The sequence below is a fragment of the Vanacampus margaritifer genome, chromosome 13 (genome assembly GCF_051991255.1).
Source record: "Vanacampus margaritifer isolate UIUO_Vmar chromosome 13, RoL_Vmar_1.0, whole genome shotgun sequence".
Lineage (NCBI taxonomy): Eukaryota > Metazoa > Chordata > Actinopteri > Syngnathiformes > Syngnathidae > Vanacampus > Vanacampus margaritifer.
The window spans coordinates 8,540,534-8,558,717 of NC_135444.1; the positions used below are offsets into that span (position 1 = coordinate 8,540,534).

The 18,184-nt window shown below is 39.4% G+C and overlaps 2 protein-coding genes across 5 annotated transcripts in view; both read left to right on the top strand.

Annotated features, from left to right (window-relative positions):
• Positions 1–431: 431 nt before the first annotated feature.
• On the top strand, positions 432–16,799 carry kif14 (kinesin family member 14). Of its 4 annotated transcripts, none has more exons than XM_077585200.1 (29): positions 432–1,566; positions 1,662–1,916; positions 2,036–2,123; positions 2,532–2,630; positions 2,775–2,827; positions 2,909–2,939; positions 3,060–3,167; positions 3,285–3,401; positions 3,595–3,713; positions 3,831–4,003; positions 4,776–4,923; positions 5,401–5,464; positions 5,543–5,727; positions 5,990–6,092; positions 6,227–6,384; positions 7,452–7,599; positions 7,809–7,955; positions 8,233–8,365; positions 8,672–8,765; positions 10,273–10,414; positions 10,641–10,747; positions 11,394–11,494; positions 11,804–12,034; positions 12,345–12,532; positions 12,977–13,129; positions 13,570–13,692; positions 14,445–14,519; positions 15,802–15,955; positions 16,094–16,799. In XM_077585200.1, exons 1-29 carry the CDS (start codon positions 566–568, stop codon positions 16,453–16,455), a joined length of 4,860 nt encoding a protein of 1,619 aa, XP_077441326.1. In that variant the 5' UTR covers positions 432–565; the 3' UTR covers positions 16,456–16,799. The 4 variants fall into 4 exon arrangements, with proteins under 4 accessions (XP_077441326.1, XP_077441327.1, XP_077441324.1 ...); XM_077585201.1 differs by having other exon boundaries at positions 15,805–15,955; XM_077585198.1 differs by having other exon boundaries at positions 5,401–5,727.
• Positions 16,800–17,059: 260 nt separating this feature from the next.
• The window catches only part of LOC144062840 (adhesion G protein-coupled receptor D2), an 88,670-nt gene continuing 87,545 nt past the window's right edge, over positions 17,060–18,184 (top strand). The window contains exons 1-3 of the mRNA XM_077584592.1: positions 17,060–17,303; positions 17,417–17,453; positions 17,649–17,673. Coding sequence (XP_077440718.1) covers positions 17,418–17,453; positions 17,649–17,673 — 61 coding nt within the window. The 5' untranslated portion in view covers positions 17,060–17,303; position 17,417. The remainder of the gene's footprint in view (positions 17,304–17,416; positions 17,454–17,648; positions 17,674–18,184) is intronic.

An 18,184-nucleotide genomic window follows, 5' to 3' on the forward strand; every position in this document is an offset into this window, starting at 1 on the left:
GGCCCTAGTTATAGTTACTATGTTGCAATTTCCAGTTAATGATATTATTGTGAAGACGCTGATATAATTATTAGGAAACAGACACATATTAATGTGCAGCATTTTATTTCTATAAATATCTGCCAGTGTTCAGATTAACAATAAACATTTTTTAGAACCGGCTCCCGTGATAAAGTATACTGGTTGTCTTAGAGGGGTACCTGGTTCCCGCGGGCACGACTTTGATGACCGTTGCGTTATGTATTTTTCTGTAGTTACAACTTATTAATTAAAATATTATTAAGCCTGATGATTTTGTTTTAGGCAGTACGGTGCTTCCACCTACTGTCGGCCCAAAGTGCCTACATTAGGCAACGTGAAATGACGTAATCGCTTGAAGAATCAAAGCAGCCAATCAGCTACCGCTTGGATTTGAAATCGAGGCGGGCGAAGCGGAAGCGATCAGGAGTGCAGTAAACAAGAATACAGTAACTGTTTTACCGCGGACGAGTGGTTGCGTTTTTTTTGTTTTTACATCGTTTTAGGCGAACTACGGTTTTTCTTCTAGTTCTTAGCAGTCGTTAAAATGTCGTTATTTGGCGTGCAAACTAAAAAACACACACCTTATTACGACCATCTGATGTCGACAACCAGGACTCCAGGCAGAGAGTGTTTGGCCGAACGAAAGGCAGTCAAAACTCCGTCCGGGGACAGCGACAAAAGTAGCAGCTTGAACCGGACGTATGTCGTCTCTGCGTTGTCAAAAAACGGACAGGCACCCTACCGCGGCCGGCTCACTCTTCAAAGGAGGTCACGGCGAAAGACCGGAGCTGATTCTGCGGAGGACACGGTGGTGGAGCGCAGCCAAAATACTGCCACAACAGCTCCAGAGAAGAGAATGACATTGCAACGGAGGCCTAAAACGCCCTCCATGGATAAAAGTGCTCAGGTTCCCCGTGTGGTCAGTAGCATGAGTGCACACGCAACTAAAATCCTTCAGGAATCAAACGGTAGGTCTGCTACTGTATGCCGCTCCATTATCTTGAGAGAGGCTGCGAGTAAAATACGAGAACCCACAAATCACTTGGAAACACAAGAGGAGATGGTGCACAACAAGACGCCATCCTCTTCGTCCCAGTCGGTTTCCTCAACAGGTAGGCCGTCCGATGAGCAATCCCAAACGTTCAAAACCCCCACTAGAAAGACACCGTTTGTCAAAATTGCCGCACGGAGAGACGTCTTCGAGAAACTGTCTGTGAAAGAAACTCCTAAACCAGTGGTCAAATCAGTGAGTTTAGACAGCTCTAAATCCAGAGTGACCAAGCAAGTAGATGGCAGCAAACCAGCCCCAGTTCCTCGAACAAGTAAAACTGGTGTGCTTAAAGCAACTACAGCATCACAGGCTAGGCCTACTGCTACGACTTCATGCTTGAAGCCAGAAATCACCAGGACGCTAACATCCACGTCTGCTCCAGCACCTAAAAAGTCCTTGCCTTGTCCCAGTGAGGCCTCCAAGACACAAGACTCACTAAAGATGGAGAACAGTGCAGTGACTGTAGCAGTCCGTCTACGCCCTTTTAATGCCAGGTTTGTGTTTGCATGTTTAAATTTGTTATGTCAAAGAAAATGGCCTTTTAAAATTAGATTTCATGCTACAACCACCATGTGTTTCTTCACCCTAGGGAGAAGGCAGAAAATGCCTCACAGGTGATCTTCACGAGTGGCCAGGAGACAGTTGTGCAGCATCCAGTCTCAAAACAGAGTTATTCCTTCACCTATGACTTCTCCCTGTGCTCCGTGGATTCGAGTGATCCCGCCTTTGCCAGCCAGCAGATGGTGTACGAGACACTAGCGAAACCTCTACTGCTCCGGGCTTTTGATGGATTTAACACCTGCCTCTTTGCTTATGGCCAAACTGGTTCTGGGAAGTCATATACGTGGGTATTTTTCCAGGCTTAATTCATTTCCATTCATCTTTTCAGTTGACTTAGTGCATGAATGTTGTACTTGAAAGGTCTGCTGATCTGTATTTTATTTTTAAATGTTTGTTTGGCAGCATGATGGGCTTTGGAGAGGAGGCTGGAGTCATCCCTCGGTTCTGCCAGGAACTTTTTTTCAGGCTTTCCTCCATGGAAAATGAACAGGTACTTACTATATGGTTGTATGTTATTATGTTGACCCGTTCTATCGGCAGTTGCACATAGAATGTATGTGCAATACAGGATTCGCCAACCTCTTCATTAGGTTCACCAAAATTAACAAAAAAGTTTAAATTGGAATTAATGTTGGACAATTAAATTTATTTATTTAAATGTATTTAAATTAATTCATCCAATCAGTCCATCAGTGTATGACAGCCGGGGATTTAAGCCCAAAAAAGAAAAAGGCTATAAATTGTGTTTATCACAGTCTATTATTGTAGTTTTCAATGGTGTACAACTTTGTCATCCTGCAGGTTTTCAAATTTGATTACCCACTTACTATGCCTACTTCATTCAGATGGCATTAGATTATAGGCAAAATATTTGGTAACTTTGCTTGTGGCTTCCCAGGTCAAATGTCATGTCGAGATGAGCTACTTTGAAGTCTACAATGAGAAGATCCATGACCTCCTGGTGACCAGAGAGGATCCAAACCAGAGGAGGATGCCCGTAAGTATTGAGCAGTTCATTATAAATAATAATAAAATGATTCAAAGTACCTTGTGAGAAAAATCTGTCACACATGATCAACATGGTTGTTGTCATTGGTGTTGCCTTTTTATTCTTAGAATAAAGTTGCATTTGTTATTTCAGTTGAGGGTGAGGGAACATCCAATTCATGGGCCGTATGTTGAAGAGCTATCTGCGTAAGAATACTTATTTTTTTTGTCTTCTGTTTGGAATGTCCTATGGTGAGAGCTGAATTACTTGCCTTGTTCCTTTTACAGGAATGTTGTGGGATCTTATGACGACATTCAGGTAAGTAACCATTTTATGTGTTTCTGTGAATATACTGGTAGATAATACAAACCCCAAAGGCCAGTTATAAAAATAAAGTTTGGGTACTGATGAAGTTATAATTGAATATCATTTTTCCAGGGATGGTTTGAACTGGGAAACAAGCAGAGAGCAACAGCCGCCACTGGGATGAACGATAAAAGCTCCAGATCTCACTCCGTCTTTACCCTTGTTATGACTCAGACTAAGGTGCAGTACTGGGTCCTCCTAACTTGAATGCATATACAGTTACATTTTTTATGGGGGGCGGGGGTTGCTGGAGTACTGCATACGTTTATGAGTATGTATACCTGTGCTGGTTCACAGACAGAGTTGGTGGAGGGAGAAGAACATGACCACAACATCACCAGTAAGATCAACCTGGTGGACTTGGCAGGCAGCGAACGGTCTAACACCGCACAGACAAGTGGAGATAGACTCAGGGTACAAGCATACATTCACACTTCCAAAATCAATATATGTATTTGTATTTGTAATTTTTTTAATCACTTATAAAAAAACAATGTGCATGTTTTAGATTAATCAGTAGTGCCTTGTTTACTAGCGTGCTCTTATTTACAGTATGGATAATTCTTTTCCACCATAATAATGAGGAGGATTTTCTGCATCCTTTTAGGAGGGTGCTAGCATAAACAAATCTCTGCTGACACTTGGAAAAGTCATCTCTGCACTGGCTGATCAAGCATTAACAAAGAAGAAGGTCTTCATACCGTACAGGGAGTCTGTCCTCACATGGTGAGTTGTTTGATTCTGTTAAAAAACAAACATATATATATATATATATATACAACATAGACAACATTTCAGGTTTAGTGGGATAATCTCCTTCAATCACCTCTACCTCTTGATCAGGCTGCTCAAGGAAAGCCTCGGTGGCAACTCCAAGACAGCCATGATTGCCACGCTGAGTCCAGCAGGAAGCAACGTGGAAGAAAGCTTAAGCACTCTGCGCTACGCCCAACAGGCCCGCACAATCATAAACGTGGCCAAGGTCAACGAGGACACAAATGCAAAGCTCATCCGAGGTTAGTTGTACTCATGCATTTTAGAATATGAATTCGTAGAATTCTGAGCTGCAGTGATTTTAGTGAATCGATTGTTATCTAAATGGAGTTGGTGTGGTTGACCAGTTGTGTGATCTGTGTTGACTTTGCTACTCATACCTCGCTGCCCAGGGGAAACCATGTTTATCTTCTGATCAATTCATTTTTTGTTTTCACACTTGTTTTGTTGCATGTTTGTGTTGTTGGTGTTCTTTTAGAATGTAGGCCTTTTCTGACCTTCCATCCTACATTTAATTTGTCTGTCTCTGCCTCTGTATGTTCTTCTCATTCCCTTTCTTCATATGAGAATCTTTACTTTTCCCGTTTATGTCTTGCTCTTGATCCCCCCTCTCTCCCCCATGCCCTCCTGTCTGCCCGTCTATCCATCACCAGCTTATGCCCTACCCACTTCAATTAAGGGCCGGGCCCTGACCTTGCCTCCGGGTCTTATTTATGCACTGTCAGCTGCACATGGCGGATAACTGTCATGCAAGTATTATTTTTCATTAGATCATCAGGCTCCCGTTTGACATTTTTAGCACGAAGGGGAGCTAATGCTGTGGATTTCGCTCACGTCCCCTGACACTGTATGAAAATCAAAGTGGATGTGACTCAGAGGTTACAATTTTGGTCAATGTTAGGTCCATAATGTTCTTTTGATGAGCTAAACTTTATCTGGAGTCACCTGTTGAGTAACTTTGTGATTTCAACTAGACATCAATACGTTTTCGTAATACTTTGGCGTGTTGCTCAGAATTGAAGGCGGAGGTGGACAAGCTGCGAGCGGCTCAAACGAGCATCCGCGGTATTGAACCAGAGCGGGTCAGGCTCTTCCAGCAGGAGATCACTGCTCTGAAGAACAAACTCTGCCAGCAAGAGAGAGAGATGGTGGAGGCCAACAGGTCAGCTCTACCACAATAACCATGGCTATTAATCTTAACGTTTGATTCAGTGATGCGACAAAACATAATTAGTTTCTTATTGAGATGTCCATATAGAAAAACATTTTTCTATATGCTTAATGCCGGATGTGTTGATTTTGAAAAATATGTGTTGCATGTACTAAACATTAACAACTGAAAGCAATACAAGTATTAAACTTTTTCCCAGTTGGATTTATTCCTCAGTGAAAGGACACAGCCACTGTTTGCCCTTTTTCAGCTAAAGCTTATTTTTCTAGCGTTTTGAACAAAGGGATACTTGAGTGGATTTATGTTGTTTTAAATCATTATTTATTTTTGTTGTTTTAAATCATTATTTATTTTTTGTTTTTATTATTTATTTATTATTCTTATTCTTCTTTTAATAGTATTTCATAAGAAACACTATCTCACATAAAGGGCTTACTTCATTTCATTTTTTGTTAAATAAAAATATAGGGAATGGAGAGAGAAACTCGAGCAAGCTGAAATTCGCAAACGTGAAGAAACAAAAGAGTTGCAGGTATGTTGCTCTGAAAAGAAAGTTCACCGGCCCAAACTGAAATGCCACGATACCATCATTTGCTCTGATTATCTGCAGAAATCAGGCGTGACATTTAAAGTGGATAACCGTCTCCCCAATCTGGTGAACCTGAATGAGGACCCTCAGCTGTCTGAGATGCTTCTCTACATGATCAAAGAGGGCCGAACTGCAGTTGGCAAACTCAAGCCTAACTCCACACACGACATCCAGTTGACTGGAGCTCTCATTGCTGACCAGCACTGGTGAGAACAAATGCAAATGCTCATCACCCACAACAATATGTACACCTAGTCAAGCTGTAGTCCTGTTATGTAGATATATTAGGTATAACCAAATAAAATGGTTCTATAAGTTGTATTTCTCTTTAATATATTTTTTAAAACCATAACACATACATAAATATAAGAAAAAAGTAAAACAAAATAGCAATGTGGGGAAAAGTCCGTACATAACTCCTTTATTTAATACATGCTGAAGTTGTAATGGGTTTCTTTCCTGTTACAGTATTATAACCAACACCCACGGTACCGTCAGCATCACTCCCATGGAAAATGCCAAGACCTTTGTGAATGGAAACTTAATATCAGAATCAACTGTTTTGCACCATGTAAGTATGCAAAATAGCTCGCGTTTCATTTGATATTCAGCGTCAGTATCTAATGGGCAAACCATTTATGATCAGTTTACCAACCTTTCTATTTTATAGATAATGTACATCTATTTCTTAAATTCTATCTCCAGGGAGACCGGGTGATTCTCGGTGGAGACCATTACTTGCGTTTCAATCATCCAGCAGAGGTGCAGAGTGGAAAGCGAGTATCATGTTGGACAGATGCAGGCGACGGCCACAAAGACTTTGAGTTTGCCAAAAATGAGCTGCTTGCGGCTCAGAGAGCTAAGTAAGTGAAAAGGACACACCAAAAAGTGTACAGTGGTCCCCTGCTAGCCGCAGGGAAGAGGGACTGCACACTGCAAAAGGGACAGTAGAACATTTAAGAAAAAAAAATATTGTATAGTAAAATAAGAAAAATATTCTTTCAAATAAGCTAAATTATCTGCCAACAGAACAAGAACATTTTACTTAAATTTAAATACCTGTAAGATTTTGAAAAATAAGAAAATAATACTAGGGCCATATCAACCACAGCGGTCTTGAAAATAGTATTTTTTGACTAAACAAGTATTTTTTTTAAGCTGTAATAAATAGAACTAGTTTCATAAATATTTCTTCATTTACGGTTGGCCAACTTAGCCTGAGTGTCAAGCAGGGCGGTAACAGGTTCTGACCACTGAGCTGGTAGTGCATTTACTGTAAAGAGGAAAAATAAACTTAGTACATATAACGAAACAAACCACTTGAATTGATGATATTTACAAGGAAAAAGGCTTACAATAAAGAGCTATATTGCACTTTTTTTTCTGATTGTTTCCAGACTTGTAATCTGTCCATTTATCTTATTATTACATTATGCAAACTCTTAAAATAAGAAAAATTCAACTTATGAAACCCCAGTTCAAAGCCTTTGTTGTTTAGTCATCTTAAAATGTGGAAAATGTTTGTTTTATGCCTCACAGTACTTAAAACTATCTGTTAACACTCAATGCCAAGACTGCTTCATCAAATAAGATAATTAAGAAATAAGTATCTTAAAATAAGCAGAAATATCTTGTCTGACAATTTTATTTTAAGTAAAAATAATTTGTCAAAGCAAAGTAAGCAAATTTAGGTTAAATTTAAGAAAATATATCTTACTTAAGATTTCAGTTTTTGCAATGTGAGCCACAGTGAAAATCCACATATAATTGATGCCCATTATAAATACATTGAAGAAAAATTATGCATATTTTTTTTAACCCAAAGAATTCTTTAAAAAACGCCATATTTGCTTTACGCACCCTCTGTTTATCCAGACTTAAACATCAATGTTGAGGGGAATTCCCACAGTCATATTTTTTTGTCTTCCAGGCTGGAGGCAGAAATTGAAGAGGCTCAGGTGAAAGCCAAAAGGGAAATGATGCAAGGAATCCAGATGGCCAAAGATGTTGCCCAAAAAGAGCTGTCTGACCAAAAGACTCTCTATGAGGACAGGATTCGAGCCATGGAAAAAGAACTGGTATAGGAACATTTTCAAAGAAGGAAAAGTCATTTACACGCCCCACAGTTGATTGTTTTCTAGTTGCGATAATTGTAACTTTACTGATTTTGAACCACCCACATGCACTCACTTTTGGAAATGGTTGTTCTTTGACAGTTGAACAAACAATATGCCTGCTCTGCCTTTTCCGCTAATCCTGAGTCCTATGAAAAATGTCATTCATTCAGAACGAGGAAAATGAGCGTAAGCATCTCCAGGAGCTCGACCATCGAAGGGTAGCCAGCCAGATGGAAGAACTGAAGATGGCCAATATGGAGTTGGAGCAGGAGGTGGACTCTCAGAAAAAACGCCTCCGTCTCCACATGGAGGCCCAGGTCAGGGTTTAGACTTACACTTTCACTTGAAAATGGAAAGCTGGTTTATATTGTGCGCCACCAAACTGTGGAAAAATACACCCACGCAGACCATTGTGGCCTCTCTTTAATAACAGTGGCATGTGGCGTTGTCCTAAGGTTAAAAACAAGCTGTTTAAACCAATGTGGGTGATAAAAGTCAAACAACTTTTTCTTGTCCTCTTTTAGTATCACAATTTAAGTGCAATAGAGAGCGACATCAGAGATTTCAAATATTCATCACCATTGTTTACTTAAGGTGATGGAGGAGCATCATGTGTGTCAAGCGAGGATTGTTGACGCATTGGAAGCCGAGAAAAAAAAGCTCAGCGAAGAGCTTGAAGAAATTCAGAGGAAACGGACTATGAGGTTAATCCACACTCCAAGAGATGGTGAGTCATTTTTGAGGATCAGACGTAACCGCCCACCTTCATGAGCAAGCTCAGTTTTGGATAGAGTAGTGGGAGTCGTTCTTTTGCCCCGGAACCATCTCCTGTCCAGAATCTGATGCAAACTACAAAAGATAGGAGTAAATACACACACTCACATTTTTAATGACAACTAAAGAGATGAACGATTATTTTACAGAAATGCAGTTTTATTCTTTTGAGAATTATTATGAATAAAATGCTATTTTTGCACGTTTACATTTTTTTTTTTTTATCATGGTAATAAGATGTGTCATGTCTTTATTGCAGCTTCTCCACACTGGGATACTATGAAGCTGTCCTTGATGCTTGAAGAAGCCAATAAGATTAGTGCTAACTTGAAGAAAAACACAGTCTTCAGCAGGTATACAAGATGCAAGCGAACAAGTCGCAAAATATACAGTACAAACAAAAAAAAATAATCTAAGGGCTGAGTCCACTAACAATGAACTGCATCTGCTGATAGCGCCATTAATTGCACTTCATTTGCACTCGCAGTTTGCTCCGTTTTAACGTCCGAGTCACAAAGGATATTGCGCTGATGACATACCAGTGCAAACAAACACGCCCACAAAGTTTGACAGCTGAGTGCACCTGTTTGCTCCCCGATTGCCGCACTTTGCGCCAAGATCACCGTGGCAACAATGGCCGGGAGAGACTCTTTCACTCAATTCAAATCACATCTTTTGCTCTGTCCCTTTCTGTTTTTTTGTTTTTTTTTCATTTTAATTGATTTCTTTCATTCCACTTTTTATTGTTTTATTTAATGCCGTCTTCCTTTTTTCATGGTGTCCTTGTGTGCCACAAGATGCCTTAACCCTGGAGAACCCAAGAACCCTTTTCTTCTTTGGAAAATTATGAATTATACATTAAATGACTGCTATAAGTTAACTGAACACCAAAATATGTTTTTTTTCAATTTTAACCCTTTTTTTTTAACTAGCTCAGAGTTGCTAATTTATCAAAATATATATATAAAACATACTCCTAGGCATTCTGCAGCATGATATGAAATAGATTAACAAAAAAAAAACGCAATTTTACCATCTGATGGTTTGCTGAGAAGATGTTTTTGTTTGGATTGATTTCCAGCTCAACAAAACAGCATGTTGCCAGCCATCTTGTCACCACCACTCTGGCTCATGTAAGTGCAATATTCATCCACTAGATGGCCCCATGCAGGGGTCAGAAGTGGCACTCTGGACTTTTGAAGTTAAATTTGTAAAAAAAAAAAAAAGGTCTTTCTTATTTTAGTAGCAGAATTTATAGGGGCCAATTTTGACCCCGTGGTTTCTCCAGGGTTAAAGTAAAACTCATCATCATCGATGATGTCTTTCATTTGTCTATAAAATACAAACATTGGTGCGATCATTGTGTTATTTTCAGAGATTGACATGGCCATACAGTACATAGAGGGGCAGGTGGGGCTGCGTATTTCGGACGACATGTTGTGTCTTTTGCATGCCGAAGCCGTTACTCACATTGCTCAGTCAATGCATCCCCTCGCGCTCAAGATGCTTCCACAGAGGAGCACCAAGTTTACACTAACTTTCTCAGGGCATGGGGCAATTGGTGCTATTGTTAGTGAATTACCGTTAGACATTTTTTACTGATGAGGCTCATGTGCATTATCTCCACCATTATGCATATTACCTCATTTAAACATGCGCACATAACACCGGCACATTTTTCTTGGCATCTTGATTAGTGACACATTTCACCATCTGCGCTTGCTATGTAAATTAGATGCTATGCGTTGCTCAAACTTTACCGGTTAGCGCTGTGCAAAAGCCATGCAAACCTTTAGTGGATTCAGCCCTAAGTGTTTATTTGTAGCAGTGAGGTACATTTTGGTATTACTGTGCTTGTAGACATGAAAGCTCCGACATTAAGTGCCCAGGCCAAGGGGATGTGCTCCAAGTGCGGGTCCAGAACACAAAGCTGGGGATCTCTACTTTCTGGAGCCTGGACAAGTTTCAAAACAACATGGTTTCCATGAGAGAAATGGAACGGGTTAGTTCAACTGTTTAATGATAATGTATCTAAATTCTAACAATATTTTAAGTGCTAATGTAGTACCCTAAGACCACTTATGACTTTTTAACATTTTCAATTGGCATTCAGTGTGAAGTCCAATATTGCCCAGTGTTATGCAGTAATCACATGTTGATATTCTAGGCCCATTTGCCACTTTCTTTGTCTGGGTGTCTCAAATGTGTTTATTTATTTTTCTCTTTAGGGGGATTCGGCTTCCAAAGATGACGATGTGTTCTATGCCCCTGATGATGAGTGGGAGCAAGATATATCGTCTTCCTCTGCTTCGTCTTCCACCCTCTCACGTCGAAGGTAGGAATGTAATGAGAACGGTGATGTCGCAATATAAAAATTGCCACGATATTGTTGCAAACCAGCTGGCATGGACAAAACTCCGGTATCATGATGAGCTATTTTCTAATATCGCCACCCTCCCCATAATATCGTGATAATTATGATTTTGTGACGTTTGGATATTGTTACATCCCTATTTAGATGTGCAACCAACAGGATATTCCTATCTTAAATTGAAGCAAAAACGGTGAGACCCAACAAGCATAATAGTGTTTATGATGCCAGAGGTTTTTAGAGCTGGAGACAGCCTGAAGTTAGGCGGATGTGGCTGGCTGCCCCCAAATTTTATATCCAGGAAAAAAACCTGACTCGCATGAAAACCAGGGAGGTGTCTACTAGAGAACAACAAGCAATTGTGAAGGAGAGAGAAGATGGGAAATTTACCAGAGCCATTGCAAGGAAACAACCATTTATTTTTTCTCTTGTCACTATGTTAAGATGTCACTAATGCTCCTCTAGTTGGAAGGCAACCTTTAAATCTACATGTTTTCCATCTACTGTATTTTAGTGCTACTGTTTTAATGTGCCTCACGACAAATGTTCTTAATCATGTCATGTTCATACTCGGATTACATTTTTCTACGTGACTTCTGTTTTGTTTTAGGAGCAGGAGTTTATTAAAGAGCAAAAGAATCTCAGGGCGTCTTTATGAGATCCGTGTCCATCCCATTCAGAGCCTTCTTCAGGGCTCCTCCTACTCTGATGGTAAGTCTGGATCATTCAAAATGACTCAGCCCCCCCTGCTTTCGTAATTTAAATCCACAAGGCACACCAGTCAATTCTCTGAGAAGGTAGTCTGGGAATCAGGAACATTTACATTCCCAAACTCAACTGCTTCTGCTGCTTCTTTTTTTTTTTTTTGAACAGTAACATGCAATCCAAGGGTGTTGCCACTTGAAATAAAAACGGACTCCTGGAGGATTATGTGACAAATTGACTTTTTCAAATGTCATGTTGCTGTTGAGAAATGGTCTGTGGTGATGTCATCTTCTTTCATCACTGTGTCTGTCCCAGGGTTGATGGGTGTTGTCACACCACCCTCCACACGTTCCAGTACCACAGACTCTACCATGCCTGGTATCTGCAAGGAGCTGGTGGGCCAATCAGTGGCCCGCCTGCGTGGCTTTGCGGGTGCTGAAGAAAGCCTGGCTGATAGGTTGGCCTCAGATTTGCACAGGGTATGCACGGCTATCCAGACCATATCTGAACTGTATGACAGTTTAGATGATGACAGCCAAGAGAATGGTGAGTCAACCATGTCTGTTCACATTGAGGGTACTTTCTAATTCTGAAGAGGGGTCAAAATAAAATTCCATCTAGATGAGGAAGAGTGTCATTTTAACATCTAAGTCCACATAGAACTACTGGTCATTTACAGGTGCCACGAATGCTGTGTTGTGTAATCCAATGTGCCCAACAATTATGAAGCCCATTCTACTCACTCAAAAGCTTGCAGAAAGTGAAAAGAAAAACACAGATAAGGAAGGAACTGTCACGTCAAAACAATTGACCTTACATTTCTAATCTTTCCAAAAAATGTTCCCTTCTCCTTCAGTGTTTGTGTGTAACTTGTCGGCTCAGACTCAGCTGATCAAGGCCACCACGGCTACAGAGAGTGCAGTGTTTGTCATCACACAGTGGTTGGCCAGTGTGAAAGCCTCCTCTGGCCGACTCTACACTCTTGCCGAGGAACTCAAGAGCCAAGTCAAGAAGATGGGAGGATTTCTTCAGCTGCTCATTCAAGTGAAAATACATTTCTCCACTCCTTTATTCTCATATTTCTTGCAGCAATTATACAGTATATCAATTGATTGAGTGTGAAAACTCTTAGCTGGCAAATATTTTTTATTTTGGCGTAGGGTGGTTAATAAAAATTCAAAGCATTGATTGACGGGTCTTGGCTGTGAGCTGCGTCTATGGAAATAACTAAGCACAGGGAATTGTCAGCCTTGAGCCTCAAACAGAACATGAATAAATGGAAAATGAATCTAAATTCCTTATAAGCCGCAGTACACAAATTTCTTCAACGTCAAAGTTTTTCGTACATTTTCATTTATTTACAGAGCCCCGCAGAATATTGCACCCATTTTCTCGCTTGCATTTATTCACTGCTAACTCCATTTATATTCCACCTGTTATTTTGGACTTACTTGATGTTTGCTGAAAATAAAACTCTTCCTCGCTTAGGGTTGTGAATCTGAGATCACATCAATGGTGGCCGAAGCACAAAAGAAGAGTGGTCGGTGCCTGGATGCTGCGTTGCTTGCGCTTAGCCACCTGGCGGTGTTGTCAGGCATGCCACTTAGTGTTATGGAGCTGAGTATCCAGGCCACAGGCAAGGTAACACCACCATTAATACCACAGTAGCATCTGTCTCCACCTGGCTCAGGGATTTGCCGTAATTAAGCCCAGATACAACAATGCCTAGGAATAGAACATTAGCTGTATGGCGCTCACAGGTAAAAAGGTATTTAAATGTGTGATGTTATTGAATTAGAATGCCATGTAACTAGTTGAAATTGCAGCGTGTATTCTAATGAAATAGCTTTGATTTTACACTTGCATGCGGTTTGTCATTTATTTATTTTTGCTTTCAGTCATGTTTTTGACCTATGCGTTTGTAGTTTATTTCTTTTAATTACATAGGCAGTGAAAATCAATTATATGTATTATCAGAAAGATCTAAAAGCAAAGTAATATTTGATTAGCGGTCAAAGTTTAGTTTTTAGAGAGTGGAAAATAAGATTTTTTTAATATATCTACTTTAACATATTTTTCAGGCATCGTTTGTAGCATGTCTGCTGAAAGGAACAAATAAAGGTGTCCACTCCATCTTTGAAGAAAGCCTCATCACCGCCAAAGAAATGAGGAGAGATGCTCAATTTGCTCACCCAAAGACCACAGTAAGACCAAGAAAGCCTTTGCTTTGGTTCACGTACCTCTTGTATGTGTTGCATAATTGTGTACTGTATTGATAACCGGAATTAGGATAGCATACGCTCAAATATTATACACAGTCGGAAAATAGCCTTTTAGAAGCAGATTTTTCTTTGTACTCATTAATATTACGCTGCACTAATTTGCTGTTTTTATTTTAATGCAGAAGGTATATTATAAATTAACGGCTGAACATTTATGCCGTCTGGTAATCTACAATACTTAGTTGACGTTCGCAATGTTACGTCAAACGAATGCGGTAGCAACAGATTTATGACTTGATATCAAATGGCGGTGCTTTCGATGCTCTGTGATTCACAGTGTGTAGCGAAAATAGTTTTTACTGGTACTTCTTGAAGCTGTACAAGGCTCCTAGAGGATAAATAAGGAAGTAACCCGAAAGTCTGGGACACCAAAAACACATGTCAAAATCCCCACATGTATTATCATACATACATTTGTAATGTTGGACATTAAATATCATGGAAAGTACACTATTTTTCCACAACCCCTAGGTACCGATGAACACCTATATAATTTGACCCCCCAAACCTGTATAATAGTATACTTCCCTTGAGTTTGGATGATGATGATTATTATTTTTAGATACATTTTATTCTCGAGAAATTGCAGTAGTTGTGATTTAATTAGCTCCTTTTCAACTTAATCCACTAATCCGTGACATCCAGGTCATAATCTGTCATTTATCTATTTACAGGTGCTGCAATGCCTCAAGTCCAAGACGCTTGATTTAGCCCGCATTATGCAAAATTACATCTGTTGTCACATCACGGTGAGTTTGAACTCAACTCTCAACTCAAATGTAAAGTTCAACATGTTGACATATATTTATTTCTTTAAGCATAAGCATGCTGTTTTGCTTTGTTTTTCTAAATGGCACCCTGTTGCAGGTTACAGTGGAACCACTGGGGGGACCCCCCCGCCCCCAACCCAAACAAATATTGAAATAAAATAAGGAACTTCTTTAAAATAATTTGCAAATAGGTGACTGTTGGACAACAAGTATGTGTGAGTCAACTGTATACAGTATGCATGGGAGATATATATATTTTTTTAGTTCATTTGCTCCCCAAAACGTATAAATCTGTTCTATTTTAAATGTTTTAGGTGTCCCAAAGACGTATTTATATGTTCTAATTATATTTAAAAAAAATAAAAAATAAAATTAAAATAAAATAAAAAAAATTATGCTAGAGCATACAGAAGGCAAAGAGCAAATGAAGAAATTGTAGTTATTACACAAACAGCCAACAGGTGGTAGCAGAGCAAAAGAGATCAACCAGAGCCATGTTGGGGAAAAAAAGCTCTTTTACTCACATTTCCAAATAGATTTGTGAATAATGATGAAACTTAGCTATATTCTATTGCTAATTGCTAACTTTTTTTCTGATGAAAGAAAAAAACTCTAATCTTTCTTTTGGTGTAGGTTCCATGTTTTTATAGCAATAGAACACAATATTCTGTGGGCCTTGCAAATTGAGTCAAAATCCAATAAAACAGTCGGGAGTGAAGGGGATTGCTTTAGTGAAAATGGCTGGGAGTGAATGAGTTAATTTAGTCTTGGGCAACTTACTAACAAAATACTACCGGTAATAAAGACACAAGCAAGTTAAATAATGCTAGCATTTACTATAAGTGTACATATTGTGCTTCATGTCTGTACTAGACAAGTGGCTCAGATAATGGATCGATAGTTTCAGCATAGTGTATATCTAACAAAGCTTGCTGGCCAATTAAAATCATATTCTAGCACTATGCTAATTAATATCAAACCTCCAAATAGGGGAAACAATTGGGGGGGGGGGTGCCTCTTTTGAATAAAGAAAAAAAACAACTCTCACCCCATTTCAACAAAAAAATCTTTGAATGCAATGTGACAAGCTGTAATGTCAAACCAAGTTCAATCAACTAGTAATCCTTTTGCCAGGAATTTGAATTTAATGTTCTACAAGTATCTATGGCAAGTGTAAGCCTTTTAGTTGGATGCCTGCACTTATTGCGTTATATAATTTATTCATTTTATTTCTTGTGGGGGATTTGTTTATGGTGTTAAGCAGGAGCGCGAAAATGAGCCGCCAGCTGTAGAGGAAAGAGAGGAAGAGGCTTCAGCTTCCAAATTGCAAACGTTGAGAGCTACAGGAGCCGCATTGTTCAAGTTGAACCAAGCCATCAGGCAGCTGCACTGCTCTTTGTCTATTACCCTGAGAGGTGAGATTTCTTACCCTGTGTGCGTATGAAAAAGCCCTCAAACCTTTTTGACAAGGAACCAAAGCCTTATTCACTTTCACAATATTGACGATTGTTGTGGCAACGTTCCAGTCTTAACTGCTTGCAACCATTCCCCAGGTAAAGATGGACTCTCAAAGTTGAACAGCTGTAGAGAGCTCATCTCTTCTTCGGCCACGGCTGTTGATGAGATTATCAGTGGTCTCTCCAAGGGAGCAGTTGGTCTTTCTCTGCATCCTCCCTCAGGCCAAACTCTGATGGCTGCACAAGATGAGCTGCGCTGTGCCCTCCAGTCTCTGACGTTGCCCTGGGATCAGCCGGAAGCTGTCGAGAGCAGGAACGCCGTCACGCCAGAAGAAAGCAAAGATGATCCGAGGGAATGTGGCACCTCTCACTGTGCTGACAGAAGTCGGGGCATTAATAAGCTTGTATATTCCCTCCCTGCGGGTGTTATTTCCGATGGCGTCCCACGTTGGGTATAATAGCCATGTTGTGAGAGAGGAAATTAAGCCTGTTGCTATATACAATACAGTACGAATAAGCAGCCTTCTTTTATTATTATTTTTTTAATGCCTCACAATAATAAACTTGGCAAGACATACAGCTGCCACTGTGTTTCTCCGTCCAAGTCAACAAAAAAATTATTTGCACTTATAATGTTTTTTCCAGTGTTTCAAAATGTGTTTTTATGTTACTTTTAAACACGCATGTTTCGTTTGTAAAACTTTTGATATGTTAAAAATAACTACTGATATGTGGCTGTAAAATGAGAGCCCTTTTCGAAACTTAAGTTGTGACAAATAAACTCATTAAAACTTCCTTGCAACATTTGTGTTTTGTCAATACATTTAAAGTTTATCAACATGTTTAAAGTTTACAGTATGTAGAATACTCTAGTGATTTGCTATCAGTTTAAAAACTCAGATCAAATTGTTTTTAATATTTTGCCAGCTCTTTAATCCCAAACTTTATCACAAGGGTGTATTTCGGCGCATTTGAGCAAGTGATTTGAAACATTACATGCGCCTTGCCAAGAAGGAAGCCGTGCAAATGATGACTACTCCTTAGATGACGTAATCGAGCAAACCTAGCTCGGCTGTGTTGAGTAGACGCCGGAGGACCACAGAGGCTGTTGAACCCAACTTTGGGGCGCTGTCCTCTGCTTGTTACACCCACTGCTCTCCACAGATTCCCCCCAGCTTTCTTACTTGACTCAAAAGTCTTCTTTCGATTTACTCCAATGCTGGAGAAGTGCTGCATCTGGCAAACCTGATACCAAAGTGGAGAGTTAAAATGAGACGTGCTAAACGTTTCCAGAACAATCATTGAGGTAAGACGCAGTTTTTATTTTATTCACGATGAAATTCACGTTGTAGGCTAAACCTAAAAAACAAACAAACAAAACGGTAGTTGTTACCAGCTAATTGAATATTTGATTTTCAGGATGCATTGGTTAATGTCTCCTAATTCAAGACTACTTGTAAGTATTTTTCTCCCCCTGGATATTTTGATCATTTTGTGAATGTTTACATAAGAGATATAGTTTCCCTGGTTGTACCTAAAAACTAATAGAAAATTATACAGTTCCTCTTCAATCAATTTAAAGTGTGAAACTAGACCCATTCAAACATGTATTAACAAATTCAATAGTTAACTAACTGCCGTTTCCCCTCAGGTGTGTTGTCATATCTTAATATCAGGTGAGTGGCTCTTTATTTAACACATTTTCCTCATTCAAACATTAGCTTTCATCAGGATGCTAAAGTTAGCTTTTAGCTAGTCATTTCTGTGCATCACATGTCTATGTGTTTCTATATTTATTATTTCATTGTCACTTTTTTATTTTTAATTAAGGGCAAACATCTAGCAAAAGTGTAATAATTTAAAAGACACATTTACAGTGTTTTTAAAATATCAAACCAAGGATTGCTTGGGATGAATAAAGTTTGATACATCCATCCTACCTACATAATAAAAATACAAATTTTCAATATTTAACAATTAGAGTAGAGAAAGCTGTCCATTACTGTTTAACTGTAGCCAATGATTAATATGCTTTTGGGTGAAATATCTTTTGTGTTTATTTTGTCTTGCAGTTGAAGGAATACAGTATGTGGAATATCAACTTATCCATTCTATGATCTCAGTTTCAATTTTATTTATATAGCGCCAAATCACAGCAGACGTTGTCTCAGGGCACTGCACAGTAGT

What these genes read in the sequence shown, in the direction of transcription:
- kif14 (XM_077585198.1), top strand. Translation starts at nt 566, where the DNA reads ATGTCGTTATTTGGCGTGCAAACTAAAAAACACACACCTTATTACGAC. An exon ending in CTACGCCCTTTTAATGCCAG is followed by an intron (nt 1,567 to 1,661) that starts GTTTGTGTTTGC and finishes TCTTCACCCTAG; the next exon opens with GGAGAAGGCAGAAAATGCCT. An exon ending in CCATGAGAGAAATGGAACGG is followed by an intron (nt 10,415 to 10,640) that starts GTTAGTTCAACT and finishes TTTTCTCTTTAG; the next exon opens with GGGGATTCGGCTTCCAAAGA.